General features: G+C 43.2%; 2 protein-coding genes across 7 annotated transcripts in view; one reads left to right on the top strand and one right to left on the bottom strand.

Moving 5' to 3' along the window:
• SNX16 (sorting nexin 16) overlaps positions 1 to 7489 on the bottom strand; it is a 38580-nt gene extending 31091 nt beyond the window's left edge. Inside the window, exons 1-3 of one of the 6 annotated variants that reach the window (XM_025001894.2) lie at positions 7243 to 7394; positions 4856 to 5103; positions 4629 to 4768 (exon numbers count right to left, since the gene is read on the bottom strand). In XM_025001894.2, the coding sequence (XP_024857662.1) occupies positions 4629 to 4768; positions 4856 to 5003 (288 nt within the window). In that variant the 5' untranslated portion in view covers positions 5004 to 5103; positions 7243 to 7394. The other 5 variants (XM_005215714.5, XM_005215710.5, XM_015474558.3 and 2 more) reach the window with 5 other exon arrangements.
• Positions 5406 to 26174, top strand: part of LOC112449552 (uncharacterized) — a 65337-nt gene continuing 44568 nt past the window's right edge. Inside the window, exons 1-3 of the mRNA XM_059874383.1 lie at positions 5406 to 5512; positions 6233 to 6319; positions 6508 to 7598. Coding sequence (XP_059730366.1) covers positions 5406 to 5512; positions 6233 to 6319; positions 6508 to 7516 — 1203 coding nt within the window. The 3' untranslated portion in view covers positions 7517 to 7598. The remainder of the gene's footprint in view (positions 5513 to 6232; positions 6320 to 6507; positions 7599 to 26174) is intronic.

Raw genomic sequence — 26174 nt, 5'->3', positions numbered from 1 at the left:
ATTGCTTCCTCTAAATTCTAATAGCAGTTATTGTCTCTACCCTTTATTTGAAACTTAGTGTATACTACACTTTGTACTCTTGTTTTATGTAGCCTGTGCTTTAAGTAAACAAATGTAGACACATACACTAATCATAAAATATATACAGAAAAGCACAAAAACTTCAGTATACCACTTAATGGATTCTCACAGAGTAAACACACCATGTACCGAGTAAAAGAGGAAGAAACAAAACATTACCAAAGAAGTCCATGCCGTGACTCTTTCTGGAACCTGCTCACCACCCCTCCCTACTTTTTGTTTTTAATCACTTTTCAAAGACGTGACACTCTCTCTATATATAAGACCTTGCCAGTTTTTCCTAAACTTTCTTCAGTTAAGAGATCAATTCAAAGAAATATACCAAGGTGAAATTATTTGACAAATCTAACACTCTCAAGCTTGTAACTCTAGCTTAGACCTCTCCCCTAAAGTGTACACTGAATATATGACTAAAAAGTCTGTTGATGAATGTGAAAGAGGAGAGTGAAAAAGTTGGCTTAAAGCTCAACATTCAGAAAACGAAGATCATGGCATCTGGTCCCATCACTTCATGGCAAACATATGGGGAAACAGTGGAAACAGTGTCAGACTTTATTTTTGGGGGGGCTCCAAAATCACTGCAGATGGTGACTGCAGCCATGAAATTAAAAGACGCTTACTCCTTGGAAGGAAAGTTATGTCCAACCTAGATAGCATATTCAAAAGCAGAGACATTACTTTGCCAACAAAGGTCTGTCTAGTCAAGGCTATGGTTTTTCCAGTGGTCATGTATGGATGTGAGAGTTGGACTGTGAAGAAAGCTGAGTGCCAAAGAATTGATGCTTTTGAACTGTGGTGTTGGAGAAGACTCTTGAGAGTCCCTTGGACAGCAAGGAGATTCAATCAGTCTATTCTAAAGGAAATCGGTCCTGGGTGTTCTTTGGAAGGAATGATGCTAAAGCTGAAACTCCAGTACTTTGGCCACCTCATGCGAGGAGTTGACTCATTGGAAAAGACTCTGATGCTGGGAGGGATTGGGGGCAGGAGGAGAAGGGGACGACAGAGGATGAGATGGCTGGATGCCATCACCAACTCGATGGACGTGAGTTTGAGTGAACTCCAGGAGTTGGTGATGGACAGGGAGGCCTGGCGTGCTGTAATTCATGGGGTCGCAAAGAGTCGGACTTGACTGAGCAACTGAACTGAATATATATATATATAGAGAGAGATAAAATATATATACATGTGTACACCCTCATATATACACACACATAACTGACATCTCCACTTGATGTCTAACAAATGTTTCAAACCTAGCATGTGCAAAAACAAATTCTGGTCTTTCCCTCAAAATCTGCCATTTCATTAAATGGCAACTCTACTTTTCACATTGTTTAGGTGAGAAGCGTTGGGATCATTTTTGCTTTCTCCATCTCCCCCATCCAAAGGCTCTCTCTTCAAGACATCTCCAGAATCTGACAATTTCTCAGGCCCCCTTCCCTCACCTGGTGCACACCACCATATGTCCCATGGATTACTGCAAGAACCTAACCGCCTCCTGCCTTCCTTTTTCTCCCACAAAATCTAGTCTCAATTCAGCAGCCAGAAGGAGCTTTTAAAAAGCTTAAGTCAGATCATCTGATTTTCCCTTTTAAAATCTTTTTGAGATTCCCAGCTCAAAATGGGGGAAACTCTAAAGGCCTTATAAAGGCTTCTGTGCTCTATTTGAACTGGGGGTCACACTCCCTTGCTGTTACCTCAGTTCCTACATCTCTCCCCACTGATTATCCTGCTGTTAGCCATGAGGGTCTCGGCAGTTACACCACCTGTCTGGGAAGCCCCTTCCCTCCCCTTTCAACGTCCTGGGTATTGTCATGGCTCATTTTCTCTTCAGTTCAGTGGCTCAGTCGTGTCCGACTCTTTGCGACCCCATGGGACTGCAGCATGCCAGGCCTCCCTGTCTGTCCCTGTCATTTTCTCCTAGTGCTACATCTTTCCTGTGAGGCCATGACTGGCAGTGCCACTTAAACTGCAACTCTGGTTTCAAGAAACTATTTCTTTCCCCCTTTTGATTCTTCTGTATAGCACTTATCACCATGTGACAAACTAATATTAAGAATAAAATTGCTTATCTATCTTTCATATGTTCAGTTGAGCTCCTGTACCACTATTACCTGGAAGAGGGCTTGGCACATAACTCGTACTCCAAAAACGCTAAATTAATAAATAGGTGAATATGATTGATTTTATATGTGTCATTTATTTCTTCCTCTGTATTGTCTTGAAAGACTTTATATACAAACTTTTCACAATATTACCTCAGTGAATGCTTATTCTTGCATAGAGAAGGTAGGTCACCGTACAGAAATGAGCTACCGATTTATTATAATGTCCAAAAATCACTCACAAAAAAGTCAGATCCATGCCGATTTGCCATCCATATCATGTCTTATAATATTTTAACTCTAAAAACTGCCTCTTTATAATTTCAATATTCTTTTTCCTAGAAGATCCTTCCATACTGTCATTAACTATACAACATGAAATATTGAAGTAAATATGAAATCATTACTTCCAGAAAATCCAAGAGAAAGAAGAAACAGTTTCAAAGAACAAGCTTATACATGGATTTAACAAGGTCATTGGATATATAAATACGTAATATATAATGAGGACAAAATAGATTAAACTAGCAATGAAGAAACAGAAACATTAAAAGATGTAGAGAATATCAAACAATATCCATACCCAGTAATCAACCTTAGCAAAAGAGGTTAAGATTTCTGCCCTGAAAACTATTATTTAAAATATTATTTAATAACTTATTAAAATATTATTTAAAATTATTTAAAATTAATTAAGTATTATTTAAATAAGTTAAAGACTTACTGACATGGTTTAGGTTCATAGATTCAGACTCGGTACTATAAATACGTCAGTTCTCTCTAGATAGATTTAATACAATCTCAGTGCAAAGGGCCAAAACAACCCTGAAGAGGAACAGCAAAGCTACAGTACTTAGCTACCAGATGGTAGTATTGACTACCATCGGGCCTTAGTAATTAAGACAGGGTGAAACCAGTAAAGAAGGGAGAAATAGAACACAGAATCAGACCCATACATTTATGGTCACCTGATTGTGACATAGGCAACAAAGCAAATGCAAAGGAGATAGAGTTGTCTTTTCAATAAAAACCTGATTTTAGGGAGAAAAAAATGTGTCTTGACTCTTACTTCATACCATGGACAAAAATCAATTCCAGACAGTTTATAGCTCTAACTATGAAAGGTCCAACAATAAAGCTCTTAGAAGAAAACATAGGACAACATACTTGTAGGAAGGAGGCAGATTTTAAAAAGGGCTAACTGTAAAAAAAAATTTAATGTGCTGGACTATATTAAAACTAAGAACTCTTGATTATCAAATGAACCATTAAGGAAGGCAAATCACAGAGTGAGAGATGATAGTCACAACACATGTTCTGAAAAAGGACTTATGTACAAAATGCACAAGAAACTATAAATCAAAGTAGAAAAGACCTCCCAAAAGAAAAATGAACAAAAGTCTTGAACAGACATTTCAGAAAAGAGAATACTCAAATGGGCAAAAAAAAAAAAAAAAAAAGTCTTAAAGGCAAATTAAAACCACAATGTATCATTCTACTCACTAGAAAAACTAAAATGAAAAAAAAAATACTACATGTTGGAAAGGTGTGGAATAACTAGAATTCTGAAGGTGGGAGGAGAAGGGGACGTCAGAGGATGAAATGGTTGGATGGCATCACAGACTCAATGGACATCAGTCTGAGTAAGCTCCAGGAGTTGGTGATGGAGGGAAGCTTGGCGTGCTGCGGTCCATGGGGTCACAGAGGACACGACTGAGTGACTGAACTGAACTGGGAAGATGTGGAATAACTAGAATTCTCATACACTGCTTAAAGGAGTATAACTTAGTATGGCCGCTCTGGTACAATGTTCATCAGTATCTTCTAAATCTGGGCAGACGATCCAGATACTTTATTCTTAGGACTTTAACAGAAGTGAGTACATGTGTTTACTGAGGGACAAGTACTAACAGGTTTGCAGCAGTATCTGTAAAAGTCCCAAACTGGAAATGATTAAAATGCCCTTCAGCAGTAGGACGGATAAGCTGTAGTATATTCACAAAAAGGAGTAACATCAGTAATAAAAGTGAGCTGCCTACAATTAGATGCAAGATCAAGGACGAATCTTACAAACGTATGCTGAAGAGACCATATCCAAGAGTAAATACTCCATAATTCCACTAACATGAAGTACAGAAACAGGCAAAATTAACCTAGGCCATCAGGAGAGTGGGTATTGACTGACAGAGCATGAGGGGAGGCCTTCATGATGTAATGGTCTGTTCTTGATTTGTGTGCTGGTTTCACAACTGTGTCTGGTTTGCAAAAATTCATTCAAGTAAAGCAAAAGTATACCAACAGCATGCCAACTTAAGGGGTATAAACCAACTAACTTTTATGTTCAAGAAATTACAAGTATAGGCTAACATCATTCAACACAAGTTTAGAGTACCGGTTAATAAATCTTTCATCTAATGATGGATAGCAGAAGTCAATACTCACAGTAAATTTAGCTCTTTCTTCCATCACCTCATAACCCAGGATAATAGGTGTAGAAGGTCTATCTTCAATATTCACTGTTTCAGGACTTTGTTCTTCACTTTCTCTTGGTCTAGCAGAATACTCAATGGAAGAATCTGCACCTGTAAATTTAGTCCTAATGAGGGGACTGCTACAGACAGATGAAGTGCTTTCCATTTGGTCAGATACCCTGGTCTGTTTAAAATTACCCATATTTGAGTCTTCTAACTGGCCTTTGGAAGAATTTGAGCTTGTTGAGATACTCCCAAAAGAAGAACTTCTTTGGTTTCTGGTGGTTGCAAAACTGGAAGCAGAGTTCCCTAGGGGCATAGGAACTGGAACATAAGGAGTTGCCATCTTCTTTTGGCTTTTGTAACAAACTTGCACACTTCTGAGTCCGAACAATTAGAGAACAAGTAATAAGCAATGCATTATTTTCTTCGTAGGAATTCACTCTCTAAAAATGAGAGGAACACATGAAAGATTAGTATTTGATCAGGAGCATTATCCAAAAGAAAACAAAATGCTCATATCCATTTCTTTTAATTTTGTGACACTGTATTATTTTGTTTAGAAAGAAAACACACCCTAAACTTCTTTCTTTAATCCACAAATATCACCTCTAAGAACTCCTGTTTGCAAGATGAGGAGAGCAGAAGTATTCTACACTCTTTTTCTTGATCCTAATATTACATGTTATCCTTTTTCCCTCTCTTTCTTCGTGATGGATTGCTGTAAGGGTCATTGTAACCTGACGTCATGGACATAAAGGAGTTGAAAAGAGGAAAAGTGATAAAGATGGTCCTGAAACTTTATTCTCTTTATTATGATCCTGACACTACTAAATATCGTACAGGCAGTGGAGGGTAAAGGGAAGGAAAGAAAGGGAGAAAAATTATTTATACTTCCTTCCGATTTAACTAGGGAAACTAAAAAATTACCCAGAGTAATGACAGTCAACCAGAAGCTTAGACAGCTTGTAAGGTAAATAATAAACAGTTCTTAAAGTAACAGTTCATTAAAACCAGGATCAAACGGATTTGGGGGGAGGGGAAACTTGGTCACATTAAATTAATCAAATAAACTGCTGCTGCTGCTGCTGCTAAGTCGCTTCAGTCGTGTCCGACTCTGTGCGACCCCATAGACGGAAGCCCACTAGGCTCCCCTGTCCCTGGGATTCTCCAGCCAAGAATACTGGAGTGGGTTGCCATTTCCTTCTCCAATGCATGAAAGTGAAAAGTGAAAGTGAAGTCGCTCAGTCGTGTCCGACCCTCAGCGACCCCATGGACTGCAGCCTACCAGGCTCCTCCGTCCACGGGATTTTCCAGGCAAGAGTACTGGAGTGGGGTGCCATTGCCTTCTCCAAAATAAACCGCAATGAACGTTAAACATATCAAACAAGATTAAACGATTACAAGTTTAAACGTTCTTCGTAGTTTCCAGACCATCCCTAATTCCGCTACACCATAAAATGCAGGTACTGAACAAATGTTCAAAACCCATACTTCATAAGCTCTGCTGTCAAAAGGAGGAGTTTATCTTGTCTCATAATTTCACAATGATACAGGAAAAAAGGTTTCCCATAGGCTGCGAAATGGCAGTAAATTACAGATCCGGGAAATGGCACATAACAACGGGTCTACCTATCCAACTACGTCTACGCAACTCTACTGGTGAGAAAGGTAAAGAGACAAGCCGCTCAGAGTCCGAGAGACGCGCAGACATTTCTAACCCAGCACGTGGCTCTGGGCACCCTTCCCCATCATCAGGCACTCGGGAAGCCCGAGCTGCTGATTCACCGCTCCTCGGTTCCGCCCGACGGCTTCCCCCCAAAGAAGTAAATAACTGCCTGAACTCTCAGCCTCCTGACGGCCGGCGGGGTCGCCCTGCCCTCGGCCACTCGACCACCTGAGGCCTCAGGGCCAGGGAACACCGGACCCGCACAGCCTCTGAGCTCGCGAGGCCCTCAGCGCTGCCCGGCGGGAAGACAGCAAGCGGGACTCGCGCCGCGGCCTCGACCTGCTCTGAGAAGAACTTCTCGGTCCTCTGGAGGACCACGGGCAGGTGAGGTGGCCAGAGCAGCTCGGCGAGCGAGACAGGTCGCGCATGCTGGCAGCGCAGAGCCGGGACTACCCAGGACGGTCTGGTCCGGTCTGAGCAGGCCAGGGCCCCTCGGCTCGGGACGGCGAGCCCCGCTCCCGGGCTCCCGGGGGCCCCAAGACGCCCCCGCCTCCGCCCCGGCGCGCGGCAGAGCCGGCGGCCGCCCGGGCTCTGTCGCACTCCCGGCCCTCCGTGGGAGTTCCCTCCGCCCGCCACTGGGGCGCAGGTGTCAGCTGCCGCGCGCTCCCCACCTCAGCGCGCCCCCTACCTCAGCGCGCTCCCTACCTACCTCACCGCGCTCCCCACCTACCTCAACCCGCTCCCCACCTCAGCGCGCTCCGTACCTCAGCGCGCTCCCTACCTACCTCAACCCGCTCCCCACCTCAGCGCGCTCCCTACCTACCTCAGCGCGCTCCCCACCTACCTCAACCCGCTCCCCACCTCAGCGCGCTCCGTACCTCACCGCGCTCCCCACCTCAGCGCGCTTCCTACCTACCTCAGCCCGCTCCCCACCTATGCGCGCTCCGTACCTCAGCGCGATCCCCTCCTCAGCCCGCTCCCTACCTCAGCCCGCTCGGGCGCGCTGCCCCGGGAGGGTTAACTCCGACCCTGCCTCACCGCAGCTTTCCGTCTCCACCCACAGCGCCCGGAGAACTCACGTGACCCCTTCCAGAAAACAGTGGCTCCTCGCCGGCCTCTGCGCGGGCCGCGGGCCCAGGGTCCTCGCCAGGAGGAGGGAGGGGCTGGGCTGCCGCCGCTCCCGGAAATGACGTCACGCGGAGGGCGCCCGCCTCAGGGGCGTGAGTTGTGGTCTCAAGGGTCCTCGGCGCCTGGGTCGAGCCTAGTTTTGTGGTAAGGATTTTACCTTCTTTCCCATAGCTTTATTTTTATCAGTTAACTTTTGAGAAATGGAGGCTACGGTCCCTGGTTTGAACGACAGGTGATGGGAAGACTACAATTCCCGGGAGCAACTGCGGCCAATGTGGGCCGGGGCTCGCTTTGCGTCGTGGGACTCGTAGTCATCCCCTGCGGGGCTGGTTCTACCGGGTTACAGGCTGTTTTCCAAAAGGAGCCGCGTTTCAGGGGAGGACAGCTGATTCTAACAGGGGGGCGCAGGATGCTTCACTACAGCCTGTTCCTCGTCCTACTGTTCCTCACTATTCCTCCAAGGAGGAGGAGTAATTCCTCCAAGGAGGGGGAGTAATTCCTCCAAGGAGGAGGAGTAATTCCTCCAAGGAGGAGGAGTAATTTCAGAGAACTCCTGAAGTTGTTCAGTGTGGCGGTGTTTTTTGTTTTTTGTTTTTTTAATTTTATTTATTTTTTATTATCTCGAGAGAAATTTTGATTCAAATAATATAGTATTAGGCTTGTTAGGGGCTTCATTGGTGTCTTAGATGGTAAAGAACATGCCTGTGGGGAGACCCTGGTTCCATTCCTGGGTCTCGTGGAGGAGGCCATGACAACCCACTCCAGTGTTCTTCTTCCCATGGACAGAGGAGGTTGGTGGGCTACAGTCCATGGAGTCGCAAAGAGTTGGCAGGACTGAAACAACTTAGCACACAGGCTTGTTAGACGTGCTTGTCTAAAGACCTGAAGATTATCAGAAAAATGGTTCTTTGATCAGATCAGATCAGATCAGTCGCTCAGTCGTGTTCGACTCTTTGCGACCCCATGAATCGCAGCAGGCCAGGCCTCCCTGTCCATCACCAACTCCCGGAGTTCACCCAGACTCACGTCCATCGAGTCAGCGATGCCATCCAGCCATCTCATCCTCTGTCGTCCCCTTCTCCTCCTGCCCCCAATCCCTCCCAGCATCAGAGTCTTTTCCAATGAGTCAACTCTTCACATGAGGTGGCCAAAGTACTGGAGTTTCAGCTTTAGCATCATTCCTTCCAAAGAAATCCCAGGGCTGATCTCCTTCAGAATGGACTGGTTGGATCTCCTTGCAGTCCAAGGGACTCTCAAGAGTCTTCTCCAACACCACAGTTCAAAAGCATCAATTCTTTGGCGCTCAGCCTTCTTCACACTCCAACTCTCACATCCACACATGACCACAGGAAAAACCATAGCCTTGACTAGACGAACCTTTGTTGGCAAAATAATGTCTCTGCTTTTGAATATGCTATCTAGGTTGGTCATAACTTTCCTTCCAAGGAGTAAGCGTCTTTTAATTTCATGGCTGCAGTCACCATCTGTAGTGATTTCGGAGCCCAGAAAACTAAAGTCTGACACTGTTTTCCACTGTTTCCCCATCTATTTGCCATGAAGTGGTGGGACCAGATGCCATGATCTTCATTTTCTGAATGTTGAGCTTTAAGCCAACTTTTTCACTCTCTTCTTTCACTTTCATCAAGAGGCTTTTGAGTTCCTTTTCACTTTCTGCCATAAGGGTGGTGTCATCTGTATATCTGAGGTTATTGATATTTCTCCCGGCAATCTTGATTCCAGTTTGTGTTTCTTCCAGTCCAGTGTTTCTCATGATGTACTCTGCATATAAGTTAAATAAGCAGGGTGACAATATACAGCCTTGAAGAACTCCTTTTCCTATTTGGAACCAGTCTGTTGTTCCATGTCCAGTTTTAACCGTTGCTTCCTGACCTGCATACAAATTTCTCAAGAGGCAGATCAGGTGGTCTGGTATTCCCATCTCTTTCAGAATTTTCCACAGTTTATTGTGACCCACACAGTCAAAGGCTTTGGCATAGTCAATAAAGCAGAAATAGATGTTTTTCTGTAACTCTCTTGCTTTTTCTATGATCCAGCGGATGTTCTCTGCAGGCCTATTTATCATTAGAATTGAGCAATTTGATACAAAAATCATTCAATGAGTTCTAAGGCGTTGGAATAGTCCCAAAACTGGGAAAACATGATAACTTGTAATTTCAAAGTGAACATAGGAAGATAATCTGGCTTGTGGCATATTGATGGTTTTCGATTGATAATATTGCTCTTTCAGTGTGAATGAGACATAAAAAGAGAATTCTAGGGACTTCCCTGGCAGTGGAGTAGTTAAGACTCTGTGCTTCCAGTGCAGAAGGCAAAGTTTCCATCCCTGGTGGAGAAACTAAGATCCCATATGCTGCCTCCTACAGTGGAAAAAATAAATAAAATTGAAATATAAAAAAGAATTCTGTAGAGATGGTAGACTAAAACATGAGGTAGTTTTCAGGATAGACTTGGCAGCCTTGGCTGAGAGGTGGCAGATATATCCTTGAGTTCTGTAAGTTAATAAATGTGTAGAAAAGAAAAAGGAGCTTTGGAATATTTCCCTCACTTGTCAGGACTGCAGCAAAAGATAAGTTTGAAAATGGAAAATCTTATAATCTAATATCCAGGAAGCAAAGGAATATTAAACTTTCAAGAAGCAAAGTATACACATACCTCAGTTAGGGATAGAGAAAAGATTTAGAAAAGATCATTGGAATTGTCCAAGAAGAACCTCCTTCACAAATTATTGAAAGGCGCATACAGGACATGCATACTATATGTATCCTTTGTCTTCCAGAATATCTGGCATAGATGAATGTCTGGATTTTACTTTTAGAAAATGAACCGAACATTTCTTAAAAATATTTTAATGAGATTCCAATTAACAGTATAAATTATACTAGTTTCAAGTATGCAGCATAATGACTTAATATTTGTACTCATTGTGAAGCAATCACCATAGTAAGTCTAGAGAATTCCAGAAAAATATCTACTTTTGCTTCATTGACTATGTTAAACCCTTGACGGTGTGGATCACAACAAACTGTGGAAATACCAGACCAGAGTACCAGGACCACCTTGTTTGTCTTCTGAGAAACCTGTATGTGGGTCAAGAAACAACAGTTAGGACTGGACATGGAATAACTGACTGGTTCCAGATTGGGAAAGGAGTATGTCAGGGTTTTATATTGTCACCCTACTGATTTAACTTCTGTGCAGAGTACATCATGTGAAATTCTGGGCTGGATGAATCACAAGCTGGAATCAGTGTTGCCAGAAGAAATATCAACAACCTCAGATACGCAGATGATACTACTCTAATGGCAGAAAGTGAAGAGGAGCTAAAGAGCTTCTTGATGCAAGTGAAAGAGGAGAGTGAAAAAGCTAGCTTAAAACTCAACATGAAAAAAATTTAGATCATGGCATTCAATCCCATCAATTCATGGCAAATAGAAGGAGAAAAAGTGGAAGCAGTGACAGATTTTTTTCTTAGGCTCCAAAATCACTGTGGACAGTGACTGCAGCCATGAAATTAAAAGATGCTTGGTCCTTGAAAGGAAAGCTATGGCAAACCTAGACAGTATATTAAAAAGCAGAAACATCACTTTGCTGATAAAGATCCATATCATCAAAGCTATGATTTTTCCAGTAGACATGTACAGGTGTAAGAGTTGGACCATAAAGGAGGCTGAGAATGAAGAATTGATATTTTTGAATTGTTCTGGGGAAAACTCTTGAGAGTCCCTTGGACTGCAAGGAGATCAAACCAGTCAACTCTAAAGGAAATCAACCCTGAATATTCAGTGGAAGGACTGATGCTGAAGCTGAAGCTTTAAGTCAATTCTCTGGCCACCTGACGTGAAGAGCTGATGCACTGGAAAAGATCCTGATGCTGGGAAAGACTAAAGGCAAATGGAAAAGGGGTGACAGAGGAATCCATGGTTAGACAGCATCACTGAGTCAATGGATTTGAGTGAACTCTGGGAGATAGTGGAGACAGAGGAGCCCGATGTACTGCAGTCCATGGGGTCACAAAGAGTTGGACATGACTTAGTGACTGAAAAACAACACTAACACTATTCTTGGCTCCTTTGTTATAAATTAATTGGCCATATGCATATGGGTTTACTTCTGAGCTCCAGGACATCCTTAACAATCAAGAAAGAATATCTGCGATTGTCAAAATAAAAGTTATATTAACACAGATAGCATCTAATGGGCTAGTCTCTGTGTATGGAATATTTTATTTGAGCTATGATGACTTTATACAGTGCACACAGTCAAATTGAATTGCATTCATTTTAATTTTTAAAGTAACAGAAGACCATTTTTTCTGCCCTTTCATCATTTTAATTTTGTATAAAACGTATACACGTAGCAGGACATATGGAGCCCGCTCAAGGTATGATTTTATACAGTGATATGTAGATATTGGTACATAGGGGTAGAGGGTTTAAGGAGGAGGGAGAATGAATGTAAAAAAAAACACAGCAGAATAAGGTACGTGCAACAGGCGTAGCTTCTCAGATCCCAACATTTCCCCCTTCTGTGAAGTTTGTCCCTCTTCTACAAGGATGGGTCCTCGTGGTCATGTTCATAATATGCCACTCTTATAACAGAAGTTGTTTTGTCATAGCTGATTCTGTCTGAACAGGACTTTTGACCCAGTTCTGTCCAAACGATGCTCTCTCCTACTGTCTTGTGGGAAGGTGAGCATACAGCCTGGAAGTCACAGGAGCTACAGGCAGATTAAGGAAGTTTTGTGTGAAGGTCCATAAAGTCCCATGGCTGAGGTCCCTGGAGTTGGTTTGGTTCTTCCCCATTATCCACTTTTTTTGGAGTTCATGAGTACCTTAATGTTCTTCCAGTAGATTTGCTTTTTACTTAAATCTAACCTGAGTTGGTTATTTTGCTTATAACTGAGAGTACAACTAATATGGCACATTGAAATGAGACAAACTGAATACGCAAAGTGAAAGTTGATAAAATACAAGCAATCCCTTATCAATGATTTGAAATAACTGAAATAACATAAAATGACTCTTTTCCAATTATTGTTGTTGTTGTTCAGTCGCCCAGTTGTGTCAGACTCCTTGGGGCTTCTTGGACTGCAACATACCAGGCTTCCCTGTCCGTCACCATCTCCTGGAGTTTGCCCAAATTCATGTTCATTGTATCAGTGATGCCATCCAGCTATCTCATCCTCTGATGCCCTCTTCTTCTGTCCTCAATCTTTCCCAGAATCAGGGACTTTTCCAGTGAGTCGTCTGTTCACATCAGATGACCCAAATCCTGGAGCTTCAGCTTCAGCATCAGTCCTTCCAGTGAATATTCAGGGTTGATCTCCCTTAAGATTGACTGGCTTGATCTCCTTGCTGTTCAAGGGACTTTCAGCAGTCTTCTCCAGCATCACAGTTCGAAGGCATCAATTCTTTGGTTTTCTGCCTTCTTTACGGTCCAGCTCTTAACCATACATGACCACTGGGGCGACCATATCCTTGACTATATGGACCTTTGTTGGCAGAGTAACGTCTCTGCTTTTCTACACACTGTCTAGGTTTGTCATCACTTTCCTGCCAAGAAGCAATTGTCTTGTGGTTTCATGGCTGCAGTCTTACTTTGGTATAATTTTATGGATTCCTTGTTTTCCATAGGCAGTGTTTCTATAATCTTAATAGTCAGGATCTGAACTCCACCTGCCCTCTGTTTTCTCCCTGTCATGAAATTTTAAAAGTTCAGAAAAGGAACTATAGGTACTCTGTTCTTAGAGTGACAGGAGGTGACCAAAGTAGCAATGGAGCAAAATGATAGCCAACTTTATTACAGTGAATTTGTGACCTGTGGAATATCCTAAATCCAGGGTAGGAATTACATGGCACTTATAATGGCACAGAGAAGAGCCTTTCATACTACTAGCATGGATTTGTGATCTTTCTACTCCTATTACATAAGAAAGACATTGAAAGCATGTGTGGAAATCCTCCTGGAAATATAACAAAGAGACCAAATTGCTTCACAGAATCACAGTTAGTCTTCGAACTGAAAGGGACCATAATGATCTTGAAGATAAGTCTCCATTTTAGAGCCGAGACTCTAAAACGACTCTAAAATGACTCTTTCATTTCCTCAAAAACTGAAAGGAAAACAGAAGCTAAAAGATCTGCTTGTAATCATTTCCATCGCCCATGAACTCTTGGTTCTCAAACGGATAAGCTTCTTATCCGGGATAGTAAGATGCCCTTTTCTGAGCACTTCTGCACTTGGGTCCTAAATGTCTGTCATCCTTCCCATAGTGTCTTGCCCCTGGTACGTTCTCAGTTAACATTTGATGCCTGGGAAGTCTTCATGGATTTTGTACATGAGGAGGACCTACATTGGGCTTAAAGGGTGCTAGGAATTGAATAAGTAAAGGATGCAGGCAGGGCAAAAAACGAAAATGAAAGTGAAGTCACTCAGTTGTGTCTGACTCTGTGACCCCATGGACTGCAACCTGCCAGGCTCCTCCATCCATGGGATCCTCCAGGCAAGAATACTGGGGTGGGTTGCCATTTGCTTCTCCAGGGGATCGTCCTGATCCAGGGGTCGAACCTGGATCCCCTGCATTATGGGCAGACTCTTTATGGCCTGAGCCACCAGGCAGAGCACACTGGGCAAAGTAAAAAACTCGAGAAAGGGTGTAACTGTGTGGAGTGTTGTGAAACACTGCGGAGACCAGCCTGATTGAATTGAAGGGCCTTTGAATGTAGCTGGAAATAGAGATACGAGCTCCTACTCATCCCTCAAGTCCATCTCAAGTATAACTTCATTAGTAATACCTTCCTGCTTTCTTCAGATGGAATTAAGTAAGCACTTATACAAGCCTCTGTGAGTGCCTTGTATTTGGTACATGAGTGGAGGCAGTCATTGCATTATTTATGAGGACTTCCTTGGTGGCTCAGACAGTAAAGAATCCTCCTGCAATGCAGGAGACTCGGGTTTGATCCCTGGGTTGAGAAGATCCCCTGGAGAAGGGAACAGCAACCCACTCCAGTATTCTTGCCTGGAGAATCCCATATACAGAGAAGTCTGGCGGGCTTCAGTCCATGGGGCTGCAAAGAGTTGGAAATGACTGAGCAACTAACACTTTGACTTTCATTAAATGTACAGCATAAGGGCCAGGATTGTGTATTGGACATCAAAACGAAGATCATGGCATCCAGTCCCATCACTTCATGGGAAATAGATGGGGAAACAGTGTCAGACTTTATTTTTCTGGGCTCCAAAATCACTGTAGATGGTGACTGCAGCCATGAAATTAAAAGACGCTTACTCCTTGGAAGGAAAGTTATGACCAACCTAGATAGCATATTCAAAAGCAGAGACGTTACTTTGCCATCAAAGGTCCGTCTAGTCAAGGCTATGGTTTTTCCTGTGGTCATGTATGGATGTGAGAGTTGGACTGTGAAGAAGGCTGAGCACCAAAGAATTGATGCTTTTGAGCTGTGGTGTTGGAGAAGACTCTTGAGAGTCCCTTGGACTGCAAGGAGATCCAACCAGTCCATTCTGAAGGAGATCAGCCCTGGGATTTCTTTGGAAGTAATGATGCTAAAGCTGAAACTCCAGTACTTTGGCCACCTCATGCGAAGAGTTGACTCACTGGAAAAGACTGATGCTGGGAGGGATTGGGGGCAAGAGGAGAAGGGGACGACAGAAGATGAGATGGCTGGATGGCATCACTGACTAGATGGACGTGAGTCTGGGTGAACTCCGGGAGTTGGTGATGGACAGGGAGGCCTGGCGTGCTGCGATTCATGGGGTCAAAAAGAGTCGGACACGACTGAGCGACTGATCTGATCTGATCTGATCTGATACTGACCTTATATAGTACCCGAATAAGGCAGGTACTTTGGGTATAGTCTCCATAATAAGTACTTTTTAAAATACCTGGCTCATCTTACTGGTGCACATTTCCTATAATACTCTTCTAGATTTACACATTTTCCAATCCTGGTTTAGAGAATAAAATCTAAATTTTTGAGTAGGTCCATGAGTCCCTTCAAGTAATGACTTTTATCTCTTTTATGGTCTATTTCTTCTAGATGAATTAATTAGTTAATTAATTTTCCAGCCATTTATTGAGTACCTATCATATGCAATGCATCTCAAAGTCCAGCTTTATCAATAATTATCTTCCATTCTAAGCTTTTTATTTTTCTGTTTGCTAGCTTTTCCTACAGCTTTGGCCTGGAATTCTACTTCTCTTGTCCCATTTCTGAGACTCAGTTTTAGGTGCCATGCTCTCCAAAGGCTGGCCTGACTCCCTCTCCACCATGTTCTCACAGTCCCCTTTTCAAGCTTTTACTATGGCCTTGCCCCCGTTGAATGTGGTTATCGCTGTATGACTGCCTTTCTGACTAGAAAGTGTACTCTTTGAGGCAGAGACCATATCTTTTTCTTCTTCACTGGCTTACAGAACCTCCAGCATCGGCTGTGGCTATATCGAATACATGAATGAAAGCAGCTGACTACAGTTTTCTTACTGGATCAGCTCGGTAGTTTAATAGAAACAAGCAAACACACATGCACACATTCTCAGTGGAATTTGATTTCAAAGAAACATAAAAGGGAAATTTAGTCTGTGAACCAAAGTGAAACAACTCTGCTTAGAGAGAAAGGATCCCTTCATTTGCCCAGAGTAATTTGTCAATCACTGCATTAGATAGATATCTCCAATGGCAACCCACTCCAGTGTTCTTGCCTGGAGAATCCCAGGGACGGGAGAGCCTGGTGGGCTGCCGTCTATGGGGTCGCACAGAGTCAGACACGACTGAAGCGACTTAGCAGCAGCAGCAGCAAGGTCCACTTCAGATCTAATGTTTTATGAGTTTATGAGTATCATTTGAAACCTTAAGGAGATACTGAAACAAACATCACAGCCTGGTTCAGATCTATCAAGTTCATTAGGCAGAGCAAAAATCAAATGAAATGCAAAAAAGCTGAACTATGAAATTAAACAGACCAATGAGTCAGGTGTTATTGTTCTTTTAAGTCTCTGTCTTAATTAAGTTTGGGATGTACTGCAATTCCTGGGATAAACATAGAGAAGGAATTCTGAGGTCCTAGTTCCAGGTTTCAACATCCCACCATGCAAGAGATCCTTCCAAAAAAGGGAAAAAATGTATTCAAGGAAAAACTATAGTGTTGGAAGAAGTAGCAAGTCTTTGGTCCATCGACACCAAGATTCCTGCTCATCTTTCAGGTGAGGTATTAACCTCTTCAGTGAGGGCTTAAATTATCTGGGTTATCCATGGTCTTTTGTTTGGATTACTTCTAGCTTTTTTTCATCTGTAATATGTGATGACAATAGTCCTTCCTCATAGGGTTGTTTTGAAAAAAAAAAATCGATCTTGTTTGGTAAGTGCTTAGCACAGTACCTGGCAAAATGAACAATAGATATGATTATCTGGGGTCAACTGGGTAGCTCAACTACTTTAAGAAGATAGACAGTATTGATAGTAATGAATATAGATATTTGTTGAATGAATGACTGAATAGTAGTTAACTATGAACAGAGGTCTGCACTATATATTTTATGTACATTAACTTATTTAACCCTCAAAATAATCCCATGAGTCAGATAGTGTTGTTATGATTGATTCTTTCCAGACTGAGTCTCTAAGAGGCCAAATAGCAGCTCTTTATATATGAAAAGTTATTCTCTGAGAATTTATCTTGTTTGGAGGAGAAGGAAATGGCAACCCATTCCAGCATTCTTGCCTGGGAAGTCCCATGGACAGAGGAGCTTGGTGGGCTACAGTCCATGGGTCGCAAAGAGTCAGACACGACTCAGCAGTTAAGCCACAAGAACAGCCTTGTTTGGAAAGGTTAAAGGACTCAAGCCCGATTCTGTCTGTCTCTGAAGCCCATGCTCAGATTTCTCCTCCACCATCCTCTCTCTGTCATCTCATGGGATGAAGCCTCGCCCCTCAGAAGGCCATCCTTGGCAAGACAGAGATTGAAAGTGAAGTCTTTAGACTTAGTTCCAGAAACGCATGGGGTCCCACTTCATTTAACACTATGGGAGCTGACCCGAGTGATTTCGTTTCTTTTATCTTTCTCTTTGACTCTTACCCAGCTGTAGTATAATTCACGCATCCTGGGTTTGGCTCCTGGGTGATCTGTCTTGGTAGACTGACGTTCTCCTGTGCCTCTCCTGTCCTCAGATGCCCTCCTGTTCTCATTTGCTGTTTATGTTGGTTCTGAGCCCTGGCTTCTCTCATCCTTTGTGAAAGATTGGATGGACCAGAAGGATTGGGAAGGAATTAAGCAGGTAGAGTATGTGTCTGGATAGGAATTGGGGGAGGGGGTGCAGTTGGGAAGAGGAATATCCTAGGCAGAAAAGGTGTAGAGGATTTTATACAGAGATTTTTTAATAATGAGAGACAGTTGTTTGAATTGAAATAAAGACAGACCTGCAGTTTTAATGTTTGTGTGATACTGAATAGCCTTAACTCTGAGGAGCCCACCCTCCTCTTCATTTGACAGGGCTTTGTTGCCCACCTTCTGTACGCTCCAGTTATTGTTCTAAGCCTCTACGAATTTATCAGGAACAACATAAGTTATCAAGAACCACTCTTCTCATGGAGTCCACGTTTGGTAAATGTTTACGTGGGGATGGACAATAAACGTAACAAGAAATAAGTGTTAAGAATTTATCTAGGTTTATATTCTTTGAAGACAATAGAATGAGTCATATGATCAGAGTCGCTGGGGCAGGGGAAGGCGCAGCAGTTATCCACTGAGGCATCGAAGCAGACCCCTCTCAACATGTGTCTTGATTGCTGAGATTTGGACGTCTAGAAGAAAACAACTTGACAAACCTGAGGATGTAGGCAGAGCATTCTAGGAAGGCTGCCTCACGTGCTCTGTAGGAGGAAAAAGGAAACCACTTAGCCAGAGCGCTCTTTCTTCCTTTTCCTAAGAGCTCTGGTCCCAGAAGTAAGATGCCAGATGTTTCTGCAGTTGCATATGTGATCCATGTGTTTCTGACATGTTGGATTTTAACACTAATATCCCAGTCTTGCTAGTTTCAAGCTCCCACTTCATTTTAAGGAATTCTAGTCTCGTGTCAATTTTCCCTTTTCTGCTCATCCTTAAACTCCCCGAGAGACATCTTCTGTGCGCCAGGGACTCTGTTTCGGTTATTACTCCCTTCAGGGCTGGGTGAGCCGCTGTCCCTGCTTTGCCAACAGCAGAATCCTGCTTGTAGCGACAGCTCCGCAGTAGCCTTTCCATGAACAGAGGTGAGACACTCGGTGCCACTTGAGCCAAGCTCTCACACAGACGCCAGCTGGAGGACTTCCCGTAGGGCTCCCTGCCCCGCTGAACAGGAGACCCACCGAGCAGCAGTCTGCTGCCAGCTGAAACGGAGAACTTTCACTTTTGCCTAAATCCCCAAGTGTTGCAGAGTTAGTTGGGCACCCCCTTTGAGCTTTGTTCAAGTTCTCCTCTTTTCCCCAGGGAGTGTCATCCACGTGGGTGGCTGAGTTGGTTGAAGCTCCTGTAACAGTTCTGCAGTGGACTTCATCGGACGCCAACTCTCTGAGTGTCTTTCTGCATCTAGGGAATTCCTGCCCTGTGAGAGGCCAGAGCCCACTTCCCACTCTCAAATTCTAGATTGCCGTATCCTTGCTTTCTCAGCCTCATTCCAGCTAGGGTACAGAACATGCCTCAGCATTACAAATCAAAGGACTCTTCCCACGTCTGCTGTGTTGTTTGAAGTACAGGGTCTAATGCTCAGAGGTAGTGGCTTGCTCACAAGACTCATTATGTGGTTTGGTTTTGGGTTTTCCGGGCCAAGAAGGTGGAAGACCAGGTCTCAGAGGGCCCTGAAAGCAAGGCTGAGAAACAGAAGTTTCCTCTTGGGAGTGGGCAGTGGGCAGACAGAGAGAAGGTCCCAGGATCACATCTGCATTTCAGGTGGATTCCTCTGTCTCTGGCATCTGGAAGAAATAGAGAGGTAAGACTCAAGGCAGGGGGGTGATTTGCTAGGGTATAGAGCAATCCTTTGAAGGCAAGGGTTGTTATTTACCTTGATTTTCCAGGTGAAAAAGCAGAGCTCAGAGAGGTGTTTGGCAGCAAACAGGATTAAGACTTTGGACTATGACTCCGAAGTCCACACCTTTTCTTAGTAGGTCACACTGTCCCTGTGTACTCACTGTACTCCTCTTTGAAGGAAGAAGCTGTGTCTTGTTGTTTATGGGTTCAGTGCCTGTCCTGGTTATCTATTAGCTTAGCGAGTGCCTAAACATGCAAATGTAGTGGCTTAAAGCGACAGCGTTTATTTTGCTCATGCCTCTGCAAAGGGAGCAGGCGTGGCTTGGGAAAGACAGGTTGGCTCTGTTCTACTGAGCAACGCCCAGGGCAGCTTGAAGGTGGGACTGGGGTCACCTGTGGGCTCCTTCACACACATCTGCCAGCTGATGCTCATTGTTGCCTGGAACCTTAGTTGGGGCTCTTGCCCAGGACACCTCCACCTGGACTTTCCTTGGGTCTTGTTCCTTGTTTCCTTACAATATGGCATCTGGCTTCCAAGGGTGAGCATCCTAAGAAAGAGTGGACCATGCTGAGGTTGTATTGCTTTCTTAAACTAACCTTGCATTTGTGCTTGTTGGGAATACCTTATTAAGGCTTGCTCATACCTAAAGGGGAGAAGGCAATGGCACCCCACTCCAGTACTCTTGCCTGGAGAATCCCATGGACAGAGGAGCCTGGTAGGCTGCAGTCCATGGGGTCACGAAGAGTTGGACACAACTGAGCGACTTCACTTTCACTTTTCACTTTCACGCATTGGAGAAGGAGATGGCAACCCACTCCAGTGTTCTTGCCTGGAGAATCCCAGGGATGGGGGAGCCTGGTGGGCTGCCGTCTCTGGGGTCGTACAGAGTTGGACATGACTGAAGCGACTTAGCAGCAGCAGCAGCATACCTAAAGAAAAGAAAATAAGAATTTTGATGGGAGGAGTGTCAAGGAATTTGCTGATGTGATTTAAATTAACTACAGTGCCTAATTTTATAGCTAATACTTAAGTACCTAAACTTAGAAAGTGCTCTTTTATACTTTTTACTTATGTTGAGTATTTGATTCTCATGATAACCTTGTATTGGTGAGTGGTGGTTTAGTAGCTAAGTCGTGTCTGACTCTTGCAACCCCATGGATTGTAGCCCGCCAGGCTCCTCTGTCCATAGGATTCTCCGGGCAGGAATACTGGAGGGGTTTCCTTCCAGTAGGAGCCATTTCCTTCTCCAGAGGATCTTTCTGACTCAGGGATCAAATCTGCGTCTCCTGCGCTGCTTGCAGATTTTACCGACTGGGCTCCAAGGGAGGCTTGTATAGCTTGTGTTACTGGGCCCACTTCATATGTGAGTAAACACAGGTACAAGCAGTTAAGTGTTTCTGAGACACAGATGGTGAGGTGGGAGAGACTACTAGTGGAACTTGATAGTCTGGCTCCAGGCTCTGTGTTCGGAACCCTTCTGTTACGTTGACTGTTGCAGAGTCTGGAGTGTGGTCAGAACCAATATATAACTGTTGCATGGATGAATGTTTTGTATTGATAATTTGGGCTTCTCTCAAATGTTAGTTAAGACATTCCTCAAGTAAATTATTTCATATCTGACATTTTGTATCCTATACCCAACATTGAATTGGAAATACACTCTTGGAAATATACAAGTGAGAAAGGTTAAATCATGGATTTTCAAGTCAGTTGCCCTCTCTCCTCCACCATGAACACACCAAAATCATTGAAAGAGTATGTAGTTGAATATATTATATTTTTCTCCTTTCCCAGACTGGCCTTATTTCAATAGTATTCATTTTAAAAGAACATATAAGAGATAATATAATCTCTATGGAAATTGTTTTTTCAGTGCTACTTACATGATACAGTTAATTTAGAATATAAGAAGAGCCACCTTGTGGTAATATTTAGCATTTCACAGTTATAAATATATATGCTGAGCAAAAAATTATAAGCAGCTTTAAAAGGAATTGCTGGATAGCAAAACAAAAGGTATTTAATATATATTAATATATGTTATGTGCAAGTCACTTGATATGGTTTCTGATATATACAGTTTGCTTTTAACATTAGAAAATTTTATCCAAAAATATTTATCGGGAATTCAAAAAGCCTAGAGTGATTCATTAGTATATTGCATACAACACTAATGGATTTATATGTAAAATGCTCGTTTCAAGGTTTCAGCTGCTTCCTAGTATGCTCAGTTTCAACACTGATTTGGACCTTAAAAATGACACTTTACTTATATTTTAATATATTTATATAACAGTAGTTGTATACTAAATTTCCTTTTTGGTTCAATTATTATGTTGACACCTTCGCAGTTTTTCCTAAGTTTCTTTCTTACATCCCAGCAACTCACTGAATTCTCCTTCCTTCAGCTGATTCTCACATGTTCATGTCTTCCGTAAAAATCTTCCCCATTTAATTGAACGTGGTAGTAAAGAGTCTGCAGCTCTTAATGAGTGTTCATGATGTGTACTGACGTATGAATTGGCACTCCATTTTGGTAGAGCTTCCTCTCTTTTTCCTTCTTCACTGACACTTTGAGAATTTATTGGAAGTTAAGAGGTTAATTTGGCATCTCACTGTCTGTCCGTTTCTCGTTTCCTTCATTCCTGTTCCCAGATTTCATCCGACAGTCTGATCCCTGTCTGGCAGTGGTGGAGTTGAGTGGGAGGTGATGGCCTGGAAGTGTAGCAGGGGGATCTGAAGCGTAAACTACCCTAGTCTGGGGGAAGAAGTAGGTGAGCGGGACTGAAAGGAGGAGAAAAGGGAGGCAGCGGCCCAGGCAGCTGTTCCTCACTAACAAAACCCTCTCCCCCGACTCTTGCTTCCCCTCTCATTTCCAAGTGTATCTATCCCTCTCAGATCCCCAAAGATGTGTGGCTTCTGTTTGGGCTTTTTGTTTGTGTATGTCTGTTGGCATTTCTGAGTTGCCAGTTCTTCACCTCCAAATCTGGGGCATATGAGTTTAAAAGAGAACACAGGTTAACTCTTCTCTGGTTCCTCTGTCATATGTACTTAGCTAGTTTGCCTTCTCTCCACTTTTCAGAGTCTTCTTATGTTTGTTTTATGTACAGTTTCCAGGGTTTTCAGTTGTACTTCATGGCAGAAATAAGGGGAAGAAGATCTCCTTTTTCTTTTTAAAGCAGAAGTTTCAAATTACTTTTTTTGTTTTCAAATTTACTTTTTATAAATTACTTTTGTTACTATGTAGAGAACAAATGCAGGGGGGAAGGGAGTAGGTTCCACTTCAAGAAGAGCAGTGTAGGAAGACCCTGAATTCACGTGCTTCCATGGACCCATTGAATTTATACTCACTTAATAGAGCCGCTTCTCCTGAAGAAGCGCTAAGGCCTAGCTGAACAGCTTCTGCACAACAAAGGAGAGAGAGACTGCCTCCAGAGGGTAGGAGGGGTGGAGGCGCAGCCTCAGTGGGAACCCCTCCTCGTGGTAGCTCCAGGGGGAAGGCATAGCTGGGAGGGCCGATGTGCAGACTTGCCTGGGCTGGGGTACGTGGCGAGAGGACTGTACATGCAGGAAGTCCACTCATGGGTGCTAACTCTGGAGCATCGGCCTGTCGGCGTTGCCTGCGCTGGGGTACGGGGCGAGAGGACTGTACATGCAGGAAGTCCACTCATTGGTGCTAACCGGAGCATCAGCCTGTCGGTGGGGGTCTTCTGGAGCTCTCCTGGGCAGACGAGACGCACTGGTGAGCAGAATGCCGTTTTCCTGTGTTCCCCTGCCACTTTGTTAGCGTAAGCAGGAAAGTGTTTGGGCTGGTCTACCAGAGCCCTGTCAATGTGCCTCTGGGCCCTGGCTCAAACCAGCTCCCACTGTCCCCCAGAGGGGGCCCTGGCGTGCCATGCTCTGCGGTCTCCCCCTAGTGTGCCCACCGCAGTCATCCTGCCAAGGTGGGCCTCACGTGGCATACCCCGGACCCTTCCCCGCCCTGTCTGCACCTGCCCCAGCTCCAGCCGTCTTGTGAAGGCAACTCTTGGATGCCACCCTCAGCTGGCGCCCACTTCAGCGCCAGCCAACACATGTGGTCTACATAGGAGGCTCACCTACACACACACGTCAAGACTGGGAGAGGTAATTGTTTTGCTTAATTCGTAGAAACAGAGAAAGACAAAATGAGGAGACAGAAAATATGTTCCCTGTGGAAGAACAAGATAAAACCCCAGGAAGAAATCCTATGGAAATGGAGATAAATAATTTACCTGATAAAGAGTTCAAAGTAATAGTCATACACATGCTTCCTGAAATTTGGAGGAGAATGGAGAAACAGAAGGAGATGTCAACAGGGACTTAGAAAACAAAAGAAAAAACCATTCAGAGCTGAAAAATGCAAAAATTGAAATAAAAAATACACTATAGGGAATAAACAGCATATAAAATGATAAGAATCGATCAGTGATCTAGAAGATAAAGTACTGCAAAGCACCCAACGAGAACAGCAAAAAGAAGAGAGAGCTTAAAAGAAACGAGAGTAGTTTAAGGGACTGCAGAGACAACATCAAGCATACTAACATTCGCATTATAGGAGTCTCAAAAAGAGAGGAAAGAAAAAGGGGCAAAAAGCATGTTTGATGAAATAGTGACTGACAACTTCTCTAACCTGGGCAAGGAAACAAATATCCAGGTCGAGGAATTACACAAAGTCCCAAGTCAGATAAAGGCAAAGAGATTCACATGGATACCTATCATAATTAAGATGGCACATGCTAAAGAGAAGGTTTTAAAAGCAGCAAAGGAAAACAGCTAGTCCCATACAAGGGAGCCCCCATAAGGCTAACAGTTGATTTCTCAGCAGAAAACTGGCGGGCTAGAAGGGAGGGCTAAAAGGGGAAAAAAATTGCAGCCAAGATTATTCTACCTGCCAAGAGTATCATTCAGAATCGAAGGAGAGAGAGAGTTTCTTAGACAGGCAAAGACTAGAGGGGTTCACAACCACTAAACTGACCTTACAAGAAAATTTAAGAGAGTATTCTTTAAGCAGGAAAGAAAAAACCATAACTTGGAAAAAGAAACTATATGAAAGAAAAAAAATCTCACTGGTAACAGCAAATATATAGTGAAGGCAGTGGTTCAGCCACCTAAAAAGGTTGTATGAATGTTAATAGACAAAAGTCATAAAATCCACTATAATAAGTACATGAGATACAAACTAAAAAGACATAAAAAGATATGACATAAAAATGTGGGAAGGTGAACTAAAAATGTAGTGCCTTTAGAAAGCATTTTAAGTTACGCAACTATTAGCTTAGAGTAAACCACTGTATACAGGTTGATGTATACGAACTGTGTGCTAAACCACAAACCAAAATGTGCAATAGGTTCACACGGACAAAATAGAAAGGAGCCTAAACAGCATAAAAGAAAGCTATCCAATTACAAGGGAGAAGATCACAAAAAGGACGGAGCAGATATAAACTAACAACAGTTGACAATATGACAGTAAGCAATACCTGTCAATAGCACTTCAATGTAAATGGGAGAAACACTCCAGTCAAAAGACAGAGGGTGGCTGATTGGATATGCTGCCTACAGTAGATTCACTCCAGATCTAGAGGCATGCAAAGACTGAGAACGAAGGGAAGGAGAAAGATGCTCCATGGAAATGGAAATGGAAAGAAAGTTGGGGTACCAATATTCATATCAAACAGATTGAGCTTTAAAAGAAAGACTGTAGCCAAAAACAGAGAAGGCCATTACATAATGATAAAGGAGGTCAGAGCAAGACATGGATATCGTATTGGTAAGTGTTTATCCACACAGCACAGGAGCACCTAAACGCGTAAAGTGAATAGTAACTTTAGATGTAAAGGGAGAGATCGACAGTAATGTAAATAACAGTAGGGGACTTTAATAGCCCACTTATATCCGTGGATAGATCATCCAGACAAAAAATCAGTCAGTAAGCATTGGCCTTAAACAATACATTAGATCAGATGTGTTTCATAATACCTGTAGAATATGCCACTCAAAAACTTCAGACTGCTATCAGGGGTACATGGAATGGATGTTGGAATCGAGGACTGGAACAGAGACTGGATCTATCCAGTCTCCTGGATAGATCATGTTAGGCCTCAAAACAAGTCTCAGTAATTTTTTTTTTAATTGAAATATAGTTTATTGATGTTATTAACTTCAGGTGTACCTCATAGTGATTCAATATTTTTATAGATTATATTTCATTTGAAGTTATTAAAAATTGGTGAGTATATTTCTCTGTGCTGTACGTTATACCCTTGTTGCTTATCTATTTTATATATTACTATGTATTTGTATTTCGTAATTCCATCCCACTCTCTTGCCCCCACTCTCTCCTCACTTTGTTCTGATGAGGAAATTGGGTGTTCTAGTTACTCTACCCTTGTTACAGATTACATCAATCAACCATTTGTTATGCTCATGGATTTGTGGACACGAAATTCAGATGGGGATGGCTTATCTCTCCATTCCACAGTGTCCAAGACCTCAGTTGGAAGCCTGGAAAGCAGAGCCTGTGGTCATGTGAAGGCTCGTCCACTGACGAGTTGAGTAGTTGGTGCTGATGGATGCTGAGGACTGTGAGCGTGGTGGGTGGATTTCAGGGGTGAGCGTTAGGAGTGGAGAGGGAGGACGAGATGGAAAGAGATGGAGGGAGA

The sequence above is a fragment of the Bos taurus genome, chromosome 14 (assembly GCF_002263795.3).
Source record: "Bos taurus isolate L1 Dominette 01449 registration number 42190680 breed Hereford chromosome 14, ARS-UCD2.0, whole genome shotgun sequence".
NCBI lineage: Eukaryota > Metazoa > Chordata > Mammalia > Artiodactyla > Bovidae > Bos > Bos taurus.
The sequence above is the reverse complement of the archived record's forward strand: the minus strand, read 5'-3'. Positions and strand labels throughout refer to the sequence as shown.